This window comes from Phyllopteryx taeniolatus, chromosome 10, assembly GCF_024500385.1.
Source record: "Phyllopteryx taeniolatus isolate TA_2022b chromosome 10, UOR_Ptae_1.2, whole genome shotgun sequence".
NCBI classification, from domain to species: Eukaryota; Metazoa; Chordata; class Actinopteri; order Syngnathiformes; family Syngnathidae; genus Phyllopteryx; species Phyllopteryx taeniolatus.
The window spans coordinates 9,211,411-9,236,248 of NC_084511.1; the positions used below are offsets into that span (position 1 = coordinate 9,211,411).

General features: G+C 40.2%; 1 protein-coding gene across 11 annotated transcripts in view; it reads left to right on the forward strand.

Annotated features, from left to right (window-relative positions):
* Positions 1–24,838, forward strand: part of atp8a1 (ATPase phospholipid transporting 8A1) — a 176,995-nt gene that overhangs the window by 113,357 nt on the left and 38,800 nt on the right. For all 11 annotated transcript variants that reach the window (XR_009790381.1, XR_009790382.1, XM_061786766.1 and 8 more), the window contains 3 exons: positions 6,467–6,639; positions 11,256–11,439; positions 19,171–19,281. Coding sequence is in view for 9 of the 11 variants with exons in the window: in XM_061786766.1 (XP_061642750.1) it covers positions 6,467–6,639; positions 11,256–11,439; positions 19,171–19,281 (468 nt within the window). In the remaining 2 variants the exon portion in view is untranslated. The remainder of the gene's footprint in view (positions 1–6,466; positions 6,640–11,255; positions 11,440–19,170; positions 19,282–24,838) is intronic.

Here is a 24,838-nt window from a genome sequence, read left to right on the forward strand (position 1 = left end):
TGTAGGATTAGGTCCCTTTCAGTGCAGATGCTCAATCACTTGAAGTGGCTTCTCCCACAAGAATATAAGTTGGGACAAAAAGTCAGACAATCCACAGCCATGATAGCCCTGATATTTCTTATTTTTTTTGTATCCAGTCCTACTAAATTCTCTAGCGATTAGGTTCTTCTTAGCGTAGACGGTGCTGAAAACATTGATCCATACACATCTCTCACTATATATATATATATATATATATATATATATATATATACACACATATATATATCGCCTCCAAAAATCCTGATCGTGTAAAGCCTAGGCATAAACATTATTGATCAAATTATATAAAGCAATGAAAATGACCCATATACTATGATTTACAGTAGTAGTTCATCTTTGAAACCATGAATGTAATTACTTATTTTTACTTTTTTTTTTTTTTTATAAAATCCCACAAAATACTCATAACAACCTAATTTTGCTCGTCAAGTTTACAGAAAAAATGTTGAGAGCCCCCTCAATGCTCTCTTACACCATATTGGCGCTGTCCAATGAGAAACTCATATCTCAAGGTTTTTCATTTTTATCTAAAATAAAAAAATAACCGCCTAAAATAAAAAAATAACCACCTGTGTAGAGTTTGCATGTTCTTCCCGTACCTGGGTGGGTTTTCTCTGGGCACTCCGGTTTCCTCCCACATCCCAAAAACATGCGTGGTAGGTTGTTTGAAGACTCTAAATTGCCCATAGATGTGAATGTGAGTGCGAATGGTTGTTTGTTTCTATGTTTCATTTTTGTTTATATGTTTCAAATGAATGGATGGATGGATAAAAAATAACATTAAAATTAACTGCAATGGACAATGCACAAATGTACCTCTTTTGAGAAATTTTAATTTATGGTATTACTCATTATGTGCCCTGCGACTGACCTGGACCGGTTCAGGGTGTAGTCTGCCTTGCGCCCGAAATCCTGTGGGATAGGCTCCAGTGCCCCGTGACCCTGAACAGGATAAGTGGTATTGAGAATAAATTAATAAATGAATGTCACTCATCACAATGCTTTTTTTGCACAAAATCCAACAAAATGTCGTCTTGGCTGCAATGTTGAAAATCAACATTGACTGTAACTGACTGACATGTCTATTTTAGTAGGATTAACCCCATTGTGGAGTGACTCCCATGTCTTAGACAGTTGATGACTTTACATCTCTGCACACATCCAGACTCCACATCATGAGTGTCTTGTATCAACAATGAAGCTCAGTCTTCACGGGAGGCTCTCAATGGCCATTCCCCAAACCAAACAATAGTGATTCACATAGCGTAAATGGTTAATTATAGCCAGAACAAAAGGTCTTTTAAAGGAGAAATGTAGAATTAGCATTGGAACGCCACAGCGTAAATTGGGGTGGGTGGCTTTTCTTGAGTGTCCATCACGGCGTGTGATGACTGGATTGTACCCAAACTGGAGGTAGATCTTCAGTGGATTAATAGTGTAGACAAAGTTTTATTGTCCATGCAGATATGACAAATGCTGTCTGATTTTGTGCTGTTTTACACAGAAAGTTCACATCTGTGCAGCTGCTCTCTGTTTGTGTCCCCTTTTTTCCTTTTCTCCTATGTTAATCCATCATCTCTCTCTTGCTGTGTATTTGCTGAAACGCAAAGCCCTGTTGTCCAAATATTTCCTTTAAGATGGTGTTTCAGAGTTTTGTTATGCCAGGCCATTACTGTGCTCTCCCGCCGGTCCTGCATGACTGCTTTGACATATTGGACCTTGTCACAGGCCGGACCCCTCACACACATCCACCAGGTTCCTGTTTTTGTCCGTCATCTTTGCATGAGGACATACAGTACAGTATATGACGTCCCCCTGCTCTATCGTGGAGTTGGTGGAGTTCTTGCTATGTCCCCCCCAAAAAAATTTATTACAAACGAGATTCCAATACACCACTGCTCGAGTGAAGTGGAAAAAAAGGGAGAGTGTCCGTCACCGATGCTCTTTCAGCTGTTTATTAAATGGAACAATAAACAGTCAAACAGAACATTTTAATATGTAAACACACACAAGGAACATGGAGAAGATTCTAACACTGAATTTACCATGTTATAAATGGCCAACGGAACCTGAAGTCAAAGCTCCTGATGTTTCTCACTTGGCCACGCCCCACTTAAAGCAGCAGGTCAATGCAGTTTATTTCTTTACAATTTTTTCATGTTTTTAGATTAATATTTTTCAAAACAGTGCTACTTTATTAAGCAAGCTAAATTCAAAGCATCAAGCAATTATATAGTGTTTATTATATATTATAGTTATTTTGACTAACTCCCACATAACACCTTTTTGTTAGGCAAATTTTAGGGTGGCCCTGGTCCCTATATCCCACTAGACTAGATCTGCCCCTGCAATGTGCATAATATTCATATTCAGAACAAAAACAAGTGCAATCTGTAGTAATCTGACAATTTTTAGGGGGTCGACAACAGGGGTAAGGAAGATGGAGGGTCACCACAGGGCACGAGAGGGAGCCTCCTTCCAAATCCATTTTTTACTACATTTTTATGCATACTATAGTTCAAAATGTGTCTGTGACATGGTTTAAGTTTGACATCTGTGTGGTTTGTCGAGTAAACACAAAAAGCAATAAATGGCATAAGAGGGGCAAAACCGATTTGAAAATCGCCGACAGTGTCATGTAGATTTGTCAGTTATTATTCAAGTACCTGCACACGTCATGGTTGGTACCCACTAGACGTGTCAAATGTACTGGTATTCAGTACTTAAGTAAAAGTACTGATACTTGTGCACTTTATTTTAATGATAGTTTGTTTTCCTATACAGTCCTCTTTGAAGGAGTCTGGGCTTTTTAACTTTGCACATATCTTCACATGTCTATGGTATAAATAGGGTTTAGTTGCTAGCTTCATAACAAAGTTATCAAAACCTTTGCACATAGCTTTGTGTTTGTTCTAATGAGTGAAATGAAAACGAGAGACAAATTAAGCAGGCAGCCTTTGCAGTTACTGCTACTGGTATTGCTACTGGTATATACTGCACTTGGCAAAGCGTCTGATGCCCTCGACTTTCCCATTCATTTTGTGTGTGCTGAGGGGTCATCAGCACGTTTTGACATGACGCTCTGCGTCACGTCAATGCAGAGGGCGTCTGACGTTCAGTGTCGTGTCATCGGCTAGAAAAATATTCTGTTCTAGAGCTTTGACGTGGTGATGTCAGAAAGCTCCTTCATTGGGAATGTGGCTTGCGGGGTGATATCTGAGTGCTATTTTGTCGATCTTGTACCGTAAACGGCAAGGGGGATGCATAATCCCACTTTCCCGAACTTTGGGTTGTCGTCATCGTTGCACTTTGACAAGGAGGCATTTCACACTGAGCAAGTGCAGTGTGAAAAGGCCTTGATGATCATCGTGGCAGGTTAAATTCAAATGAATGGAGGTGGATGACGAGCATAACCTTAAAATATCCCCCTCTCTTTTAATTTTCACCCATGTCCCTTTTCAGATCACGTTCTCTTTTAGTAGGCTAACAGTCCAACGCAAACACAGTGATAAGGACCAGTCAGAGCCAAGTTATTTTCCATATTTAAATTGGGGAGGATGAATGATCCAATCAGATCAAAGCTTATTTGCATGTTGCATAATGAGAACTCCAGCCGTCTCAAATGCCAAGTGGAAAAAAAACTCAACATGACAAGTACAAATCTTGTGAAACCTTAGTTCAGTGAGAAAGATTAACAAGCCACTGGCAGTAGCAAGGTGATGTCTGTCAAAATGTGGAGTTTGGTTGGAGTGGCCACTTCAACCTGAGTACAGTGCAGCATAAATTTTGCAAATCGGATGAAATACAAATGTAGTTTTTTGTGTTCCCAAAATTGCCTTTTTGGGAACGTTTTTGTGTGATATCGCTTATAGAAAATCTGGTCCAAAAACGCCTTCAAATGACAGTAAAACAGTATAACTTGATTATTCGTCAACATATCAACTCAAGGCTTTCGTTTCATCTGCTACTTGGGGAACCTTTCTCCAATTGGCTGACAAAATATCCACCAATATCCTCCGACAGACCCTAATCCCGAGGGGTTCTCCAAGTCGACGTGTCAAAATTACAGTGATGTTTCAAACGGTGTCACTTGCCCTAAAACTTCAACTTAAATAGCGCAAATGGTACCTCTCGCCCGAAGATAGCTGGGATAGGCTCCAGCACGCCCGCAACCCTCGTGAGGATAAGTGGTACAGAAAATGGATGGATGAGTCCATATCCTTTGGTGTCCTCAGCAAAATCCCTGTCATTGTTCAAATTTAGCAGAATAATTAAACTCTGAGGTCTTATTCCATCCAGCCATACATTTTCTTTACCGGTTATCCTCACTAGGGTCGCGGGCTGCTGGAGCCTATCCCAGCCATCTTCGGGTGGGAGGCGGGGTACACCCTGAACTGGTCGCCAGCCAATCGCATGGCACATATAAACAAACAACCATTCGCACTGACATTCACACCTACGGACAATTTAAGAGTCTTCAATCAACCTACCACGCATGTTTTGGGGATGCGGAAGGAAACCAGAGTGGCCAGAGAAAACCCACCCAGGCACGGGGAGAACAAGCAAACTCCACACAGGCGGGGCCGGGATTTGAATCCCGGTCCCCAGAACTGCGAGGCAGATGTGCTAACCAGTCCCACACCGTCTTATTATAAGTGGCAAAACATCTGTATGCATGTTAGTACAATAAGTTTCTCAAAATGTGTTTCCTTCATTTTACACTATACCACCATTTTCATTTCATGTCCCACATACTACACTGCTAACTGCACTGTGTGTAATAAGTTGTTAAAGGACACCAATTTTAAAAAGTTACATAGTTTGATTGACCACAAGTACTGACCAAAACATTGATTGATTTTGATTATGTAGTTTCTATTTTCATAATCATATTAAACACTGGTGGCACGGTGGATGACTGGTTAGCACATCCCTTAGCATGTCCCTGAATTTGCTGTCCACCCTGTCATTATGGGGTCACTTCCCCTTGACGGAACCCTCTGATGTTTTAGGTGACATAATGACCAGTATTTTGTCTTTCTTCAGTGGAGACTGACGCAGTGATAGTTGCAGAGTAAATAGTTACACGTTTCATAATCTTCATATTATGTGTGTGTAGTTGGATGTTGTCAAGCTTAGCATGTCCACTCTGTCATAGGGACATATCAATTTATACACACACACACACACACATATATATATATATATATATGAAATAAACAAAAAATTGAAATATATTTGTTAAACAGTACATACTCAGCTTGCTAAGTGAATCACGTTGCAAAGTGAAGGGCTTGGGCACTTCATATTGACAGTAGTTAAGACATTTGACAATTAAAAATGTAAAAATATTGTTTAAACATTCCCTCTGCAGTAATGATGATGACATCCTGGAACGGATTATTTCTATTCTCATTATTTTCCTCTGGGGGAAAAAATCCTTGAAATCCAAACTAATCAATAGTTTGACAGGGTCCCTAAACGAATTATGTTCGACCTTAGAGGTTCAACTCTTCAACAACATTTCCCAAGTGCCTCACCATATGGGAGGAAGATGTTGGAAGACAGAAATGATGTCACAAGTCTGCTTCAGTCCATATGCTTTCAGTCAGTACAGTAAATCCTTTAGTTAGTCCCACATTCACCATCACTCATCATCATCACTCTTTATAGTGTTTATGCAGTTAGTGTGTCAATGACTTATGCTCATTAATTAACAAGTCTTCGAATGTCTCCAGGTGGCATTGTAAAGAAAGATTCCTTTTATGAAAATACCACAGTGGAGGTATTTCATGTTGTTTCACTAAATATTTGCGGTCTCGTAAATTACAACATAAATTAGCGCAGTTGGAGTCCTACTGTGTTCGCTCTCCCATCATCTAATTTTCTTTGTTTTTCATCCGTTTGGATCGCAAATTAAAGAAAACATAAGAATAAGTAGAAACAGTATCTGACCCTCCCCCAAAATGATGTCTTTGGATGAACTTCGAAAAGCGACTAAAAAAAGATGGTAATCATTAAAATTCCTCAATTTGATCTTTGCATTTCATTAATTACATAATATTATACATTGTATTTATACATGTTTCTTTCTCTCAATTAACACGCAGCGATCTGCTAGAAAAACCTGAAAGTCCTTTTATCTCTAAGGGTTAAAAAGTAGCCAGGATGAGGAATGACACACTTATAATAATATTAAAGTACTTTGGCATCTGTTAACAATTGCTATTACTGATTTGTGCTGTTATAAACATCCGTCTGCAAATTGGACAGACAAATTTCATACAAACGTGATTTACTGGGTAAACCCCATTAAAGAAACAAAAGAGGATGATTGAAAATTTACCAAGCTAGTAATAATACTAATTGTGGACGTTTCACAGCTGTAATCATGAAGTCCATCCAATGTTTTACCCTCTGGCAGAGAACAAGGGAGACCCTCAGCCACCACTGCGGCATGCTGGGAGATGCGCTCTACAAGGAAAACGACTTTGCGCTTATCATTGATGGAAAGACGCTGAAATACGCCCTCACCTTTGGAGTGCGACAGTACTTCCTGGACCTGGCGCTGTCCTGCAAGGCCGTCATCTGTTGCAGGTAGGATGGGGGGGAGCCATCAAAACAAAAACAGTGGAACCATGAAAGTTTGAGTTTAAACAGCATTTTCTGATGAGTGAGTTTTCTCTGGTTAATCCTGCTTCCTCCTACACCCTAAAAACATGCATGTTAGATTAAAGGTTGCGTTTGCAGTTAAAAAAAAAAACAGTTTTTGTCATAAATGTTAAAACTGTCTTTGTTACCTAACAGTAGAATATTATTAAAATTATCTTTTGAAAAATCGTCCCTTTCTGGCCCCATCTAATGCCTCGAATTTAATGTAATTATTTAAAACATGACGCAATCCAATAGCCAATCAGAAACTGTAGCAACAGGAGGCATGACTGAGAGGTGTTGTCAATCATTAGCTCACATGTGGAGACACACTGCAGCCTCTCGCAAAGGAGACTATTGTATTTTCTTGACCGGATTATTTATCTCCGGTTAGCACCAAAAGTTAAAACTAAGCAATTGGACACCTTTCGAGACAAATCAAGAGTAACCATATAAAACGGTGATGTCCTATATGCGGACGGCTGCATTTAGCTGGGATTGGAAAACCACTGCATCAATCACGTCACCGTTGTCAGCAGATTGTCAGGTAAATTATTCACCTCTTATATTTTTATTTGATGATACATTCCAAAAAATACAGCATCAAACTGGTAACATTTAGTGTTTGGCAATACTCCATCATGAATAAAACATGCTAGCACTGTAGCTGCCATGCACGCGCATTAGTGAGCCTGGGCCCTTTCTTTGGACAGAGACGCAAGGGGGTGGGGCTGGGATTGAAGTGCAGTACTACATTCAAATCTTGCTATCAGTTTGAAAACTGCACAAACTAACTTTAATTGAAAACTCTAAAATGTCCATGGCTGTCACTGTTAGTATGGTTTGCTTTTTCTTTGGCTTTTTGTGATACCACCACAGAAGGATACCAGTGCAGGCAACGAGGAAAACTGTGACAGTAAAAATTGCAACCATCAATGAAAAAAATAGCACAATTTGAGCAGATAGGTTCCTTAAATAGTAATTACATAGCAAATTGCACCAAACCGATGATAACATAGAGTATATACAGTAACTTGTTGCTGAAAACACAATGACTAATGACTAGCATGAAAATAACCAGAGATGCTTGCCAACAAGCTGAACATTTATATATTGTTTACCATTTGCAATAATTGGCATTATTTCCTATTGAAAAGGTTATTTTGGTGGAGCTGATTTTGCTGTTAACCATAAACGTTGTCACCTGATTTTACGGAACAGGCTTGAAGGGTTTATACACTCACCGGTAAATTTAGAATGTCAACTTGCAACTTGCATCATGGAGGTGCGCTGTTGACCTGGCCAAGTCATCTAAATAATAGCAAGTACTTTAGCTGTCAAGAACCATGTACATGGTCTATGGCCACAAGTCGGCAGCATGTTTTCACAGCTTAATCAAACCTTCAGGTCACATTAAATGCAACGTCTATGTTTTTTTGTTCAACTCTGCCTCATTGTGACCTTTGGTTATTATAAAGAAAACCATGGAAAATGGCTTGATATTAGCTCTTAAACTCTCATGAGCTATTTTCCTTGTCATCATTTGCCCAAACAAATATACCTTAATTTGTACCAGGTATCAAAAATGAACAAGAAACTAAAGAAATGAGACTGCTCTATTTATTTCACCCATGACTATATTAATCTATTTATATTAATATATACTTTACTTAAACATATCAGCTTGTAGTCTGCAGTATTATTGTATTTGACAGCATTGGATTTCTTCCATCCATCCATTTTCTGAGCCGCTTCTCCTCACGAGGGTTGCGGGCGTGCTGGACCCCATCCCAGCTATCATCGGGCAGGAGGCGGGGTACATCCTGAACTGGTTGCCAGCCAATCGCAGGGCACATACAAACAAACAACCATTCGCACTCACATTCACACCTATGGGCAATTTAGAGTCTCCAATTCATGCATGTTTTTGGGATGTGGGAGGAAACCGGAGTGCCCGGAGAAAACCCACCCAGGCACGGGTGAGAACATGCAAACTCCACACAGGCGGGACCGGGGATTGAACCAGACGCTCTAACCAGTCTTCCACCGTGCCAACTGGATTTCTTCCATTGTAAATAATACAGTACATTTGCACCCACTCGGTGGCAGCTGTTGCTCTTGTTCATTGCGTACGGAGGCACGACACTCAAACAGTAGACCACTTTGCTCCACTTGGTTATTAAGTGGTTTACTCCTTTGCATTTGGGTGGATTTGTATTCTTCTCCAGCTCACCGATTTCTGGATTGGTCTGCTAATGCTAACGTGTGCTAATGTTAATGCATGCTTACGTGTGCTTATGCATGCTAACGCTCGGAGCAAACTGATTAGCACATCGCTAAGAGAGAGTATGAGTGAATAGTTCCAAATGATGCCCTTGTTTCTCCATGAAGAAGTGGAGTCTGCTGTCTGCAGCAGCTCGGCAGTTTGCCATTTGCTCCTCCCACCGCCTCGTGCATAGTGGTGTTGGCACACCCACACAGGACCCTCCGTCCACCCTCAATGGCAATTCTCTAACTTGTCGGCAGACAAGCAGTCATTGCCTGTCTGTCAGCTATTTGTGTACATAATTGGAGCACTGTTGCATCTCTCTCTCTCTCTCTCTCTCTCTCTCTCTCTCTCTCTCTCTCTCTCTCTCTCTCTCTCTCTCTCTCTCTCTCTCTCTCTCTCTCTCTCTCTCTATATATATATATATATATTTAATTTATTTATTTAAATACCGGTACTATAATAAAAAATAAAAACTTGGTACAGTGCTATTTTTGACATCAAAATACCTCGGTTCAGTACTGTTCTCAGTACTTGGTACAACACTACTCTTTAGCACTTCTAAATAATGAGTATTATAGATTTCACAACACTACACTTGGATGCCATTTATGACGTCACCTCCAAAAGGCCCAACTGTTGTGTGCAAAAACTGTGGTGCAAAAGAAGCTATGTGAATATGCAATGAGGGAATAAAAACACACATTCTTATGTCACTTACACTGGCTAATGGTGGGCTGTACCTAATGGAGTTGGTCATAATGATAGTCTCACTGCGTCTTGTAGCGATGGTGTAATAGTCCAGTTGAACTGTTCCGGGATACTGGTGGACCTCCGTTTTGTTCACATTTTAAAACAATTTCTCCCATAGGAAATAATATATTGAAATCTTTTTCAGGTCAAACTGTGGCCATACATTCACACGGGTGTCTTGGTGTATTTTGACCGAAGCAGGTCACATTTTACCAAGAGGATAAATGACAGTACACTTTTAACAGACCTGCTGAAATCAGTTGTTTTGAGTTGGCTTTTATGTCTAATTTAAATGAACCACTGCTCACTTCGCCACTTTGCATTACCATGACAACAAGGAGCCTTGCTGTTTTGAGCCCTAATTTTTTTAATTTCCAGAAAAAAGAGCCCTCATAAAGACATTTAAAGCGTTCAATGTTTTTGTTTGTTTTTTCATCACCAAGCTGCCAAATTATTATCAATCAATTATTGTGCTGATCCATATACGTATGTGGTGCATGCAGCGGACACATCCTCAAACACAAACAAACTCCTTTTTGTCCTAACACCCCTAGTTAGGCAGCTCCTTGTTGTGGAATTATTGTCACAAAATGTCCCGAGAAAAAGCAAAACCCTCTTGAGGTACAGTTAGAGTGAACCTAATGTTGATGTTCGGTTGTGTTATGAGTTGTTAAACGGACGAAGAAAAAACACCCACAAAGAATGAATCCTTTGATTTGCTAACGTCTCACATACTGTACATCCTGCATAACAACGGTTTCAACATATTTTGCAACCTCAGCGGCATTCAACTCTTTAAAACAACACAGCAGAAACTACATTTAATATGGACTATTTCATATTGATGGTTGGAAAACTCTTTGAAAAGTGAGTGATACATAAATATAAACATCTGTATCGCCAAGGTCCGACTTTTTGGCGCCGTTTTTCTAAAGAACACACAAAGTAACACGAACACAGTCACTGAAAAAAAATCTTGGAGAAGAGATGAATGCTAAAAACGTGTGCGGTTCCTCGGAGCACAGTAAAAAACATCCATGAGGAAATGGATGGAGGTTGTACAGCTGTAAGTTTAACAATCGGGCTCAGGGAGAGCAGCAGAGGAGGTCAGCCCGCCCCCGTTACAAGTCCACCACAGTTTTAGACAGGATGCTGAAATATGAAACTAACTTCAAAAGGGCCACATCATATTTACAAGCATTTGTGTGCTAATGGAGACTTTTGGTGGAAAATTATACACAATAAACACTTGAGGTAAATAAGCAATACTTCAAGAACAAAACGCGTGCAAAAACGGGCGCAAACTTGATTGCTCCCAGAAACAGATCTACTAACCAGGTGCAACCAGGATTGCGTCTGCCAAACGCAAAAAAATTACCGTGTAGATCATTTTACGCATTCTGGGTGGGGTATGTCTGAATCGATCAATTTATTACATGCAATGTGATTTATTAAACCTGAGATGAATTGCGATGCCTGATAGTGTCAATAATTAATAGCGTTTCTGTCAATAATTAATAGCATTTCCGTACTTCTTTTTCAGAGTGTCTCCCCTGCAGAAGTCGGAGGTAGTGGAGATGGTGAAGAAGCAGGTGAAGGTTATCACGCTTGCCATCGGCGACGGCGCCAACGACGTCGGGATGATTCAGACGGCGCACGTCGGTGTGGGAATTTCAGGCAACGAGGGGCTGCAGGCCGCCAACTCCTCTGACTACTCCATTGCTCAGGTGAGCTCGCCGGGCCCGTATCCTGTCTCATACAGCCAATGTCGTTAAAAAATATAGTTAACATTTTCATTTGCATTGACTTTACTATTGTTACCTGTTTGTTTTGTTAAACAACTGTTTTGGTGAAAAACGACTGTTAGATTCCCTGGGGGATACACTGCGGTAATCTACATCCGTCTAATTTCTTTTTCTTTTTTGATCACGTTCAAAGTTTTCAAAAATGTTTTTCACAGTATTTGAGATCTCACTGTGGGCCAATGTATGTACAATGTGGGTGACATTGTAGTCGTCGTCGTCCATGCATTTTGGCCTTTCCTCAGCACACAGACTATGATTTTGGTAAATAACAAAACACATGAATTTATTGAATAACAACCCGTGCTGTGTTAAAACATAATGAAAGGATGAATTTCGATGTGTAAATGTGCTCCTTTCTTATATAATGAGGAACAAAGGCGTCAGAATGCAGACAGAGGGTTTTGATTAGCTAAAATAGACCATATGACTACCAGTGAATGCATAAAAGCCAATATGAATTGATTTTCTATTATAGCTTGATAGCAAGGTTTGTGTGGGTCAGCACGTTGGTCCTAGTGGCTAACGTGTCTACCTCCCAGTCGATAGGTCCTGCGTTCATATCTTGACTCGGGCCCTCCAATGTAGAGTTAGCCTGTTCTCCCACATTCCCAAAACGTTCATGTTTGGTTCAATGACGATTCTAAATTGTTGTGTGAATGGTTGTTTATTCAACACTGCAGGGGTGTCAAACGTATTTGAGTTCAAAGGGCCAGATTCACCCCTATTTGATCTCAAGTGGACTAATAAGCTATGAATAGTGATAATCTTGTTTCAAATTATATGAGCAATCTCAAACTTCTTAAAAATGAGTGTAATCTTAACAATATGATGAATCAGTGTTTTCATTTACACGTGCAACTAACATATAACAGTGGCTCTATATACTATACTCTATATACTATACCACTATATATATTATGTACAAAGTAAGGGACACGGTCGAACGCCTTCTCCAAGTCCATACGACACATGTAGACTGGTTGGACGAAGTCCCATGCACCCACGAGAACCCTGCCGAGGGTGTAGAGCTAGTCCACTGTTTCACGGCCAGGATGAAAACTACACTGCTCCTGCTGAATCTGAGATTCGACTTCCTGACGGACCCTCCTCTCCAGCACCCCTGAATAGACCTTACCAGGGAGGCTGAGGAGTGTGATCCCCTTGTCGTTGGAACACACCCTCCGGTTCTTAAAATGGATGACCACCACCCCAGTCTGCCAATCCAGAGGCACTGTCCCCGATATCCATGCAATGACGCAGACACATGAAATTACTAAACAAACAATATACAGAGCTGCCAACCTGTATAAATTCACTTCCAGAACACTCATTAATTCATTCATTTTCCATACCACTTATCGTCACTAGGATTACGGGCATGGTGGAGCCTATCCCAGCTATCTTCGGGCGAGCGGCTGGATACACCCTGAACTGGTCGCCAGCCAAACGCAGGGCACATATAAACAAACAACCATTCCCACTCACATTCCCACCTACGGAAAATTTAGAGTCCTCAATTAACCTACCATGCATGTTTTGGGGATGTGGGAAGAAACCGGAGTACCCGGAAAAGACCCACGCAGGCACGTAGAGAACATGCAAACTCCACACAGGCGAGGCCGGATTTGAACCAGGGTCCTCAGAACTGTGAAGCAGATGTGCTAACCAGTCGACCACCGTACCGCTCTTCCAGAACAATTAGTCCAAATGTGTCTGAATTTCCATATTTTCAAAATTTTGTCAAGAACATTACCGCGGGACAGTTATTGCGATATGTTATAGGATAAAAACAGTTCTGCATACTGTTCAATTGCACAACATAATCATTACTCTATAATCATAATCGTTAATAAATAATTTAAATAATTTATTTTATTTATTTTTTATTGCATTAACCTTGTAATGGCGGACGCAGTTGCAGCCTGAATCAAAGTATGTGAAATTTTCCTCACGCTGGCAAGACACAGTGCCGTTCTGGCCGGTAATGTCGGCACTGGATTCACTCCCCCCCCCCCCCCATATCCGGAACAACAACGGCCGTAACGACTCAGTGTTCAGTGATTTCCGTCACAAAATACTGACATTCTGTAACATTTTGCAGCTCTGAATATATAATATGATACATACAGGTGTTGCTTCTGCGGGAGTTATACAAAATTTCTTTCTCCATACATAGATTTGAAATGATCTTTTTTCTTTCTCTCAGCTGCAAATCTCAAAACATCCGGTTTGACTATGCTTGCTAAAATAAAAGCATAAGTTTCAAAATAAGAGTCTGTATGTATAGATGAAATAAAACTTGCTTGAAAGGCAGAACACTCCCCTTGGGCTGGATTGGACCCCCCCTGGTGGGTCAGTTCCGACCCGTGGCCCATACATTTGACACCTCTATTCGACTGTATATGTGCTCTGTGATTGGCTGGCCACCAGTGCAGGGTGTACCCAGCCTCTGGCCTAAAATCAGCTGTGACCCTAATGAGGACAATCACGATAGAAAATTGCTGGATAGATGTTTATGTGGCCTTTACTGTGCGTCTGGGTGGCAACATATGCTCCATGGCCCATATGCTTTACATCTGTGAAAGCTTTTTAGCAGGCAATTTTAAAATAAATAAGACCTCAAAGCCTAAAAACTTAGCCTGTAAATACTTATAATAGTATTAAGTATCATCTTGTTGACTTTTTTTTAGAACTGTTGTGTGTTTTGTTTGTGTTAACGATAGCTTGGCACATTTTTGTGTGCAACAAAAGCTCATCTCTGCCAGGGCATCCACTTACAGTATACAGTGAAGTGGTAACACCTGTAAAACAAGTGTTACCCAACTCTCTACACAACAATCATAGATCACAAACAGACTCTGGCAAAATTCACAATGCACAACATATTACTGTACTTTCCAAGAAAGGATGTTTGTTGTCATGTGATACCTAAGAGCAACAAAAACATTCCTGTGTTTACACACAGAATTTTATTAAATGCCACATTTTTGTATTGCCGCCACAGGGCCGGAGAGCATGGGAAAGCAATAGCTGTGTGTAACACAGTGCATGCCCTGTCCTTGAGTCTGCAATTATGATTCAAGTGGGTTGGGGTTGTTCCCCCCTTCAGTCCACATTACATGTCCAAGGTTTATGTGTGTCAAAGACAGGTGGCCTCTTATAATCCACATTGCAAATTAAATTACAGTTCCAGACTCTTTTTTTTCGTTGGTGTTTTCTCTATATTGGCGCTGCCGTATGTTAGCTATAATTGGCTGACTGGAAAAGTGAAATCCAACCTGGGAATCTGTTCAAAATCTAATTAAAGTGTGCTTTGGTCATGCTGCCATAGATTTTTTTTAAATAATATTTGCATTTTATATCAAGGGAAGTCAGAATTCAACTGTCGTTTATTATTTCCAAAAAATATTAACGTTCCAACATTCCAAAAACTTTCTTCTTCGGTAAATTGAAGATTAATTTGTCGATAGGTCCGATTGTGCGAAAAAACATGATGTTAGTGAACATATAGGGAAAGAAATCGTTGAGCAGAAGTGTAGGAAAAAAAACAGGATTACCGTATTTTCACGACCATAGGGCACACCGTATTAAAAGGCGCAGTCTCAGTTACGGGGTCTATTTCTGTATTTAACACAGGCATGGTAAAACATACGCTAGCTTAAAACATACGGTAGCATGCATGCACGCTAAAACAATGTTTTTAAAACGGCAGCGGGAGCAAAACTGAGTTCAGTTGTACTTTATTGAAGTATTTTTGGTCAATCGTCATCCACAAATCCATCAAAGTCCTCATCTTCTGTATCTGAAATGAACAGCTGGGCAAGTTCTCAATAAAACACGCCAGGTTCGAGTCAGTCTCATTGCCGTGCGAAAGCTCGAACAACAGTGCAAGCAGACACGTTAGCCCCAGCATCCACAATGCATTCACAAATTAACTCGCCCGGCGCTGCCCCCTCATCTTAGTAAAGATGTGTTCGCCATCTGTCATCCATGGTTCCCACGCCGCTCACTTCACTTTGAACGCCCTGTTTACACCGATGTCCAGCGGTTCGTCAAGCCTCCCGGAACGATGGCAAGCCCCGAGTTATTGCATTCTGTCGAATGGTGACTGTAGAGACGCTTCTCCCGGCTGTTCTTTGCTCATTAATCCATTCCTCGAGTTGGTCTTCCAACTCGGGCCACCTCGCCTTGTTTCCGTGTTTTGTTTTTCTTTTTTTTTTCGCGGAAACTCAGCTTCGTCTTCTTGACTTGGCGAAGTTTGTTTTCCTGCTTCCTCCACTTGCGAACCATGGATTCGTTGATCTTGAATTCTCTCGCGGCTGCTCGATTCCCATGTTCCTCCGCGTAACTGATACCTTGCAGTTTAAACTGTGCTTAGTAAGCATGTCTCTTCGTAGGTGACATTTTCAGGGGTCCTTAGCCAAACCGATGTTGTTTTGCGCTGCATACCTACTGGGGGCGTGGCTTTAGCATCCTACTTCACGCACTCTTCCCCTGTCCTTAGCCACGTCCACTTTTCCTCTGTGTAAGCAGCGTGTTGGCAGGAAATGCTAAAAAAATTAATAAATAAATAAAGCGGAGCCTCCGCTCATCACACAACATTTATAGATGTTGGAACTCGGTGCACACATAAGACGCATTATAAGGCGCCCCGTCCATTTTGGAGAAAATTTATGACGTTTAAGTGCGCCTTATGGTCGTGAAAATACGGTAGTATCGTTCTCAGGCTGTTGTAATGAGGGTAGTACAAAAATATTGTAAAGCTCTTAGTTTAATGTATACTATAACACATTGTTCCTTTAATTATCATTTCTTTAGTGCCTTTTTCAGAATAAAAAAAAATATTTTCTCCCCATACGGTTTAATTGTTTTTAAGATATTATGTTCAAATTTAGTCACTGATGGTGTAGTGGTATACTCGCCTGATTTTGGTGCGGGCAGTGTGGCTTCAGTTCCCACTCAGTGACGGTTTGAATGTGAGTGCGAGTGGTTGTGCATGTCTATATGAGCCCGGTGACTGACTGGCGACCAGTACAAGGTGTAGTCCGCATTTTTGCCCAAAGTCAGCTGGGATAGGCTCCAGCGCCCCGTGACCCTGAACAGGATAAGCGGTGTTGAGAATGGATGGATGGATGTTCAAATTTCAACAAACATTTGTTAAGCAGTAAATAACCAGAAGTGCTTGATTATAAAAATGCTGGTCTGGTTTTCAAATGACCATCAGAGGTTGTTCATGCTAATTTTTTTTTCATTACCCACAGACCTCACTGGATAAACTTACTGTATGCCCATTTGTAAACATACAGTACGTACCATTCTTTACTTATTTTCTGAACGAATAAAGGAATAAAAAAATTTTTGGCTTCTTTAACGACCTTATAACTGTTTTTTCTTTCTTTTCATGGCTTGACATTAACTTTGCTCATAAGCCACTGTGGCTAGTGGTTTCCCGGAGTTACTAGCCACTCAGCATTTCCATTAGCCAGAGTTGTGTTGTTGGATAATTGGGGTTATGCACAACAAACGTCCGCATTCGGTAAAACAGCTCAAAGCACTTTAATCTGGTTCAAGTGGCTGGCGGAGCCCTATGGCCGGAGAAGGGAACAAATCAACTGAAGTCTACACTTTCTTTTGTTTCCCACAATATGTCTTCAAGAGCTACCAAACATGACCATATTCGATGTTTAGGCTTTATTCATGTTTATTCATATCATGATTATATATCATATATATAATATAAGATTATATAACGTGTTTAAATTTGGCTCCTAAGATACCAGCCATAAAGGAAACAAGATTTTTGCAAGTTTTGGTTTAAACTATCATGTCATCAACCCATAGTTATACTAGTTATCGCAGCGTGCACAGGAGGTCCTCTAATCTGTTTTCCAGGTTTGTTCACATGATATGGGCAGCAGTCCACAATCTTTTTTTGCACCACGGTGTGGTTTCATGTAAAGACATATTTTGACGGACCATCGTAGCTGCTGTGCAGCAAGACCGAGATGACCACGAAGCCCACTGCCTCATCGGCGACCCATGCGCGCTCAGCCACTGTCACCGCCCGCCCGCCGTTTGTGGGGAACTTTCGTGTGCCACAGGCCCGCAGCTGAGCTCAACTTCATGAGTGATTCAATGCGTTGGCTCAAAAGATTTGTTCGTTTGAACGAGTTTTTCAGAAACGACAACAAATACGGCTGTGCTAATGGAAAAAAAAACAGCAAAATGCTTGGTACTGTAATACGCACTGACAGTTGACTGTGGTGTGCTTTTAATATTTGCAGTACGCATGTGCAGCTGTGCACCACTTAAGTTCATGCAGCCCTGTAAATAGGTACAAACTATGAAAATACTTACGTTAGTGCTACTGCTAACAGAACCAATGAGTTGTCCTGGCTGGTCCACTCGTATTTTTTACGCCTTAATTAGATGATCAAGGGTCACCATGAACAATACTTTTCTTGTCATCATATATATTTTTGCTTTAATAGTCCTTCTGTGCTGTGGTGAGTACCAATAAACTGCAGGAAACTTGTATTAAGTGGTAAACAACTGAAGCGTTAGCACGGACGTTAGTGCCAGCACAACTAAAGAATTTTCCTGGCTGGTCCACCAGTATTTCACATGGATAAAGTAGGTGATCCAGTGTTAAAGTTAAAAGTCTTAAAATCAGCACTTTGTCTTCTTCACTGTGGTCAGTACCAATCAATGACAGCAAGCTTGTATTAAGCGGTTATGCTACATTTACATTATGTTCCCGACAGACACGTTAATCATGTTACAGGTCAGCTTGGCTAAAACGGGATGACCACGGCGGTCACGGTGCAGATGAGAAACCTAGTTGGCCAAAGTAGAACGGGGTGAACAAATCAAGAGGTGAGAGTATGTAATAAAATTTGGAGGAGATTCGGTGCACATTTTGTCCTGTAGCATAAACAACTGTAGCAATCACACTAATGCTAGCACTAACACAGCTAAGGTGGTGTCCAGGCTGGTTAGACAGCTAAAGTTGATGACCAAGGAACGCCAGCAACACTTTTCTCATCGCAACCTAGTGGTAACCAATTGAAAATCATTTTGAGTCTGAAAGTTTTACTTTGACCTGTTACATAACAACCAGTCCAGGGTGTCGTCCACCGCTCGCCCAAAGTCAGCTGGGATAGGCTTAAGCTCTCCATGACCCTAAAAAGGATAAGTGGTGTAGAGAATGGATGGATGGATGGATGTTACATAATGTTTTAATTCTTTTTTTCTTTTCTCTGCTTTTGTCGAACAGCAAAAGGACACAAACTTAGACAAACGTAAACTTTGTAATTTGTTTCAGGCTGGGCACTGAGCGGTATTCCAGTGTAATCACACTTATCAGCCAGGAATTACACTGTAATTTTACACTCACCGCAGGCATGCTTATAGTTGGATCATTTCAAAGTCATGTAACTGAACTTTTGAATACCCACATCATTTTTTTTCTTTCTTTCTTTCTTATTTTTTTTTTTTACAGTTATTATTCTCCTATTTCCCTGCTAGGACATGACAAATTCCTGATTTTTCTTTCTTAAATCCAGACATTCCAGTTGTGGCTTTCGTGACCATCCGACACTGTACGCAATGTACACACAGAACATCTTTTCTTTTTTCCCCCCTCCCACGCAGTTCAAATACTTGAAGAATCTGCTGCTGGTCCACGGAGCTTGGAATTACAACCGTGTGGCCAAATGTATCCTGTACTGCTTCTACAAAAACATTGTTCTTTACATCATAGAGGTAAGTAACTAATAATACCATGCATAAAGCAGTGGGACTTGATATACGCTTCAATATTGGCTTATGTGTTTAAAGAAAAAACTGTTTGGATTTCCAAACAATGTTTATTAAGAAATAAAGGAAAGGCAGTAGAATTAATCCATTCCAGGTCGAATCATGTTGCCATTCCTTTATTAAAAACAAAGCCAAGGTTTTAAGTAACCCTTTTACATTCTTAACTGTCATACAAGTGTAAAAACAAGTTAACCATCATTAATATTAAAACAAAACACTCCAGGCTCTAATTTCATAGATAGCACATCTGTGGTGGAGCACAAATGCTGGCGTATACTGATTTTCAGGCAAGGCTTGCTGCACGTGTTTGCCAATTTGGCAGACCAGTCTACGCCAAGCTTGGCCTTCAGGCACAGCGAGGCACTTGGGTGATCGGGGGTAGGGATAGATACATGGGTTTCGCGGACATATATAAGTATGTAAGTCGCCAGCGGTTATTACCAGCGTATTTTGTATTTAATGAGGTTACCCACTCACATTGTCTGTCACCACACCGGCCAAGAGAAGTGACCATGCTCCAGTAACACACGGATCACTGCGATTCCACATCGTCCTCTTCCGCACAGAGATGCCTCCATGCGAGACTGTGATTGTGCCACTTTTAAAGGGAATGAGAGAAGCTGCTTTCATTAGCAGAGAATGAAATCAGGTGTAGACACACCCAGAGTGGAGCAGCCCGCCCACTCTGGATCCGTCCGGGTGTGCTGCTCTACGAAATTACCAACACTGGTCCAACCCGCCCTAGCGTACAGTTGCACCGCAGTCCACGTCGGCATTACGCCGGCCACGGAAATTGGGCCCTCCCTCTTTAATGATCCCATCTTAGTCTTAAATGATAACAAAGTGACGCGGGAGTCTTACTGCTCTGAATACAAGCCTACTTCACGTAATATTCTGCTTTCTTGTCACCGTATTCCCTTGAGGTTGCTGCTTTGGAAATACTTTTGTGTTGAAAAAAGCCAAAGAACAAGCAAAGCGCTTATTAGTTTTTTGTTTTTGTTTTTTTTTGCATTTGATAGAATAGCAAAGTTTAAAGTTTGATTTCACTGTACTTCTTTTTGTTTGTCCATCTTCACTTCCTGACGGATGCACAATCGGTTCTACTTTGGCCCTTCAAAAAGATGTGTGGCAATTCCCTTGTTAAAAGTGCATGCCAGCTGACATACATTGCTAAGACTAAGACAGTGGTCTCGTTTATTGTGCGTCCCGCGTCTGAGACACACAAAAATTAGCAGGGTCATATGAAGTAAGATCAGTCTGCGTCTTAGGACACAGAGCTATGGCTTAAAGTACTCGGCGTGGTGCTGGAAATCCGTTGTATGAATGTTTTTTCATGAGAAAGGGCTCTAGAGTGCGACTAATTTGGTCGCATATGCCCCCTTATGTCTGAATGGTGGGGCAAAAAAAAAAAAAACAGAGGATGCACCTGTACACCCAGCCGTTTGAGGAAGAAAAAAAAAACTGCGACTTGAAAGCAGACACATTAAACCCATCGTGGGCTCTAAAGCAATAAGAGATACCAACCTCCCTCTGACTGCCGCTAGCATACACGAAGCAAAGTTTTATGACAGTGAGCCGGTAGCTGTACGGTAACAGAACTTTTGAGCTGCATAAATGGAATTAATTCCAAAGCCTAATGCCACCGCGACGATGTGGGAACATTTTGGATTCAAGTCTGACGAACGCTTGTTAGTATTCAACAACGAGCTTGTCCGTCAAATTTGTATAAAGTCTCAACAAAGACAACACAATTTAAAACCTCAAGTAGACAAAATCCATCTTAAACGATCCTACCCAATTTCTTCAGCTGAGAACAAAAAAAAAAACAGTGGGACATTTCCCATTTCCCGTCAACTTCTAATTATGGAACTCAAACCCAAACAATGCAAATACAAACATGACACCGTATATGGTGTGTGTATGCTCACATTCTATACAGTTATAGCATTATTCACTATTGTATGAGATGCATCCAATTGAACATGTTGACAAAGCGTTTAAAAAAGGCTGCAGACTTTTAAAAAGTACAAATCGTGAATCCAAACATGTTGCTTTGATCTACTTATGTTGTTATTAATGTTGCTACTTGGAACTTTTTATTAACCAACTGGAAACTTGATTGGCAATTACAGTACAGTAACAGGCAATATAAGGCAATATACGTATATTTCCTGTTAAGGCATTAATGACTGTTTATACCTCTGTGCCAAATGTTTAATATTTGATTCAGTGCAACTTTTGTGAACAGAGCCTGAGTCTGTTTTATATAGCATTTTCTATAGGTAGGATATTTTATTTAGTTCTAAATTACAATGTCAATGTTCATTATTCTTTGCGTTAGAATTAAAAGTGAATTGCTCTTATAAAAGATATACTTAAATTATTAGACACTAATATAATTATATCAGTGGCATAAAAACATCAACGATACTATTGTTTGTCGTGATAGTTTTTGGGAAAATATGTCGGGCTAAAAAATTTGCTCTCGTGATGGGCCTAAACATATATTGAGAGAGAGCAGGAGCAATGGATAACACAAAAATATTGTACAAACAGTATAAAAAAATAGAGTAACAACTGTAATAAAAATTTGCAATATAGCGGGACCGTAAAGCAAGAACCATGATATAGCAGAGGATTATTTTATCTGTATTCTGTGATGATAAGTTGCAGGGAAACGTTTCCATGACGTGCATCCCGGGATTCAGATATTGTAGTCTCGAGTGTAAAATGATATATGCTAACATCATGGCTGCAAACAGAGAGGAGCTAGTTTACAGAAGCAGAGTCATTGTTTCCAGGTAGCGATTTGGTCACTACATTTAGTGACATTTCTGACCCCTTCAGCGACTATTTTTCAAAGTAAGCAACTAGCCCCTATAATTCCTGCTAATAAACATGGGTAGAATCATTTTCACATTGTGTTCCATAAAACAAGAAATGAGCCCGGTAGAAGGCAATCATGGAACCAGTCGTGCTTACAATTTCCAAAGACGTGCCCATTTATACATTACAAAAGCAATGATTTTACAAGAGTTGATGCAAGTTAATGCTGGGGAAAAAAACTCACTGGACAAAACTGTTTCAATGTTTGCTTGGTATCAAGAGACCTAGAACAAATCCCAGAAAGGGAAAACAAAACACAAAACCTGTTCTGAATAATGAATTTGTCATTTACTTTTCTATAAACAAAACTTCAATTTAAATCAAAAATCGTACTGCAAACCCCATGGGCTGAAGTTGTTTCTACACAACCCGATGACATGTAAACTTTGCGTGCCTGCGCTGCTACTGCACGTGGTCGGGAGACGCAGGCAGTTTCAACACAGCTGGATAGAAAACAAACGACAAAGGGAAAACGGCAATCTTCCTCAAAGATGCCCATCCGATACAGCTCATATGAATAATGACATTTAAATCTTTCTCCGTGTACAGTCATTTGAACTCCACAGGGCATGGAGAACTAAAATACATGGAAGATTTACACTAGATTGCCGAGACATTATAAAGTTGGTTCTTTTTTTGCCTAGGCCACCATGAAGGTTTACCAAGTAAGCATTGTTCAGCTCGCATTCTCTACATCAATGAAGATGAATGGTAATGTCACGGATGGCTTGTGACACACAACAGACCTTACACTGATTAAAAGTTCAAAGCTACAAGTGAGGATAAAGATATGTTAAGTGCATTTTATCAGCCGCGGCGCGATGATGTTTTGATCTGCACCCCTTGTCAAGTGGTGGACTTGAGAAAGCCATCATAGGACCATGCTAAATTTATAAAGAAAAATATGTGACCTTCAAACAAATGTATTTGCGTGGCATATATTTTTGTGGATTTTTATACTGAGGTTTGTTTTATTGAAATTCCATTATGGGCTGGCTCAAATGCTCTTGAATGTCGTGAATGGCTGTCATAATAACTTTAACTGTACAGACAATATTCCAAGTAAGTAACCTGAAAACAATAACACACTCTTCTTAAGTTATAACTTTGCCGTCAACTGACGCTTGTGTATAAAGTGTTCCCCCGCTATATCATTCACACTTCAGCTATATTGCGGAATTTTTACACAATCATTTTTCATGGGTTTTCACAGTATTCTTACTGTAATGCATGTGGGAAAGGAGAGCCACTGTTGCAGATGCAATTTTAGCAGTTTATTGAAGGCAAGGAGATCATTAGTACACAAACACAATGACCACATTCACACAGGAGCTGCTGCCAAAGCTCCCATCCAAACACTCACGCAGACTCCCCGACATTTTTTTAATATACCTTTCGGTACAGCAAACTCATTTAAAAATATAATATGCTGTACATACAATAAATTGTTTTCAGTTTCTTTTTAAACATAAAAAAATCTTTCTTTTTCTCATTTCTATGAATATGGGTCATGACTTTGCAACAGTAGGAAAATGTTGGTCCCAAAGTGACAACAGTTGAGAACCACTAACCTAAAGGGTGTTCAACTACAGTATGTACAGTGCCATTCAAACGTTTCAATGCACCTTCTCTTTCAATTACAATAGAAAGTGTTTTAAAACATTTGAGTTAAGAATTGCATGGTGGTCTGGTTCAGATGTGCTCACGGACCATAGGTTCCATGTTTTAACAGATATCATAAGTGACAGTTGTTTTGTTTGTGTTTTATTTTTGCTATTTGTTCTGTGCTTAAAGTTTGCATTCCTTCTTTTAATCACATGTACCATAATTTCTCGTGTATAATGGGCACCCATGTATAATACGCACCCCCAAAGTTGACCTCAAAATTCTGGAAAACCCTTCTACCCATGTATAATGCATTTTTACTTGTACAATGCATGATTTTGCTTCTACCCATATGAACAAAACAAGTATTATCTGTATTTTGTTCGGGTTTTTTTTCAAAGAATTATTATGAAGTTAAGCACTTTATTTGAACATATAATACTTTCTTTTTATTTACATGCTCTTAATTGGAAATTTGCAGCCCTACTTTTATTTAGTAAATGATAAAACACAGTTGTGGTCGTATGTTTGATTACCCAGGCCGAATTTGTAAGATGGGTACAATTCATTATAGAAAACATGAAGGGCAAGGTGAAACACATTTAATTTTATTTTAATGGGATTCAAATTAAACTGTCCGGCATTTCAGAAAACACAACATTTCACAAATTCTGCCAGGGTAATTAAACTTATGAGCACAACGGTACATATATGCAGTCATACGTACCCCTGTCATATTGGAATGAAAGTGTAGGCTACACCTTTTTCATAACCTCTAGGTGGCATATTAGAATGAAAGTACAGGATGTCCTCGATTTACGAACGAGTTCCGTTCCTACGCTGGTGACGTAACGTGAATTTCCGCATAAGTCAGATTTCACCGTTTAAAGTCGAAATTTACGTCGAAATACTTCTGTTACGGGTATTGTCCCATGTGATTGTGACAGCAAGCTCAGTGTGTGTGGGCGTGTGCCTCGATGTGTGAGTGAGACGGGACTGTGAAGGAGGAGGG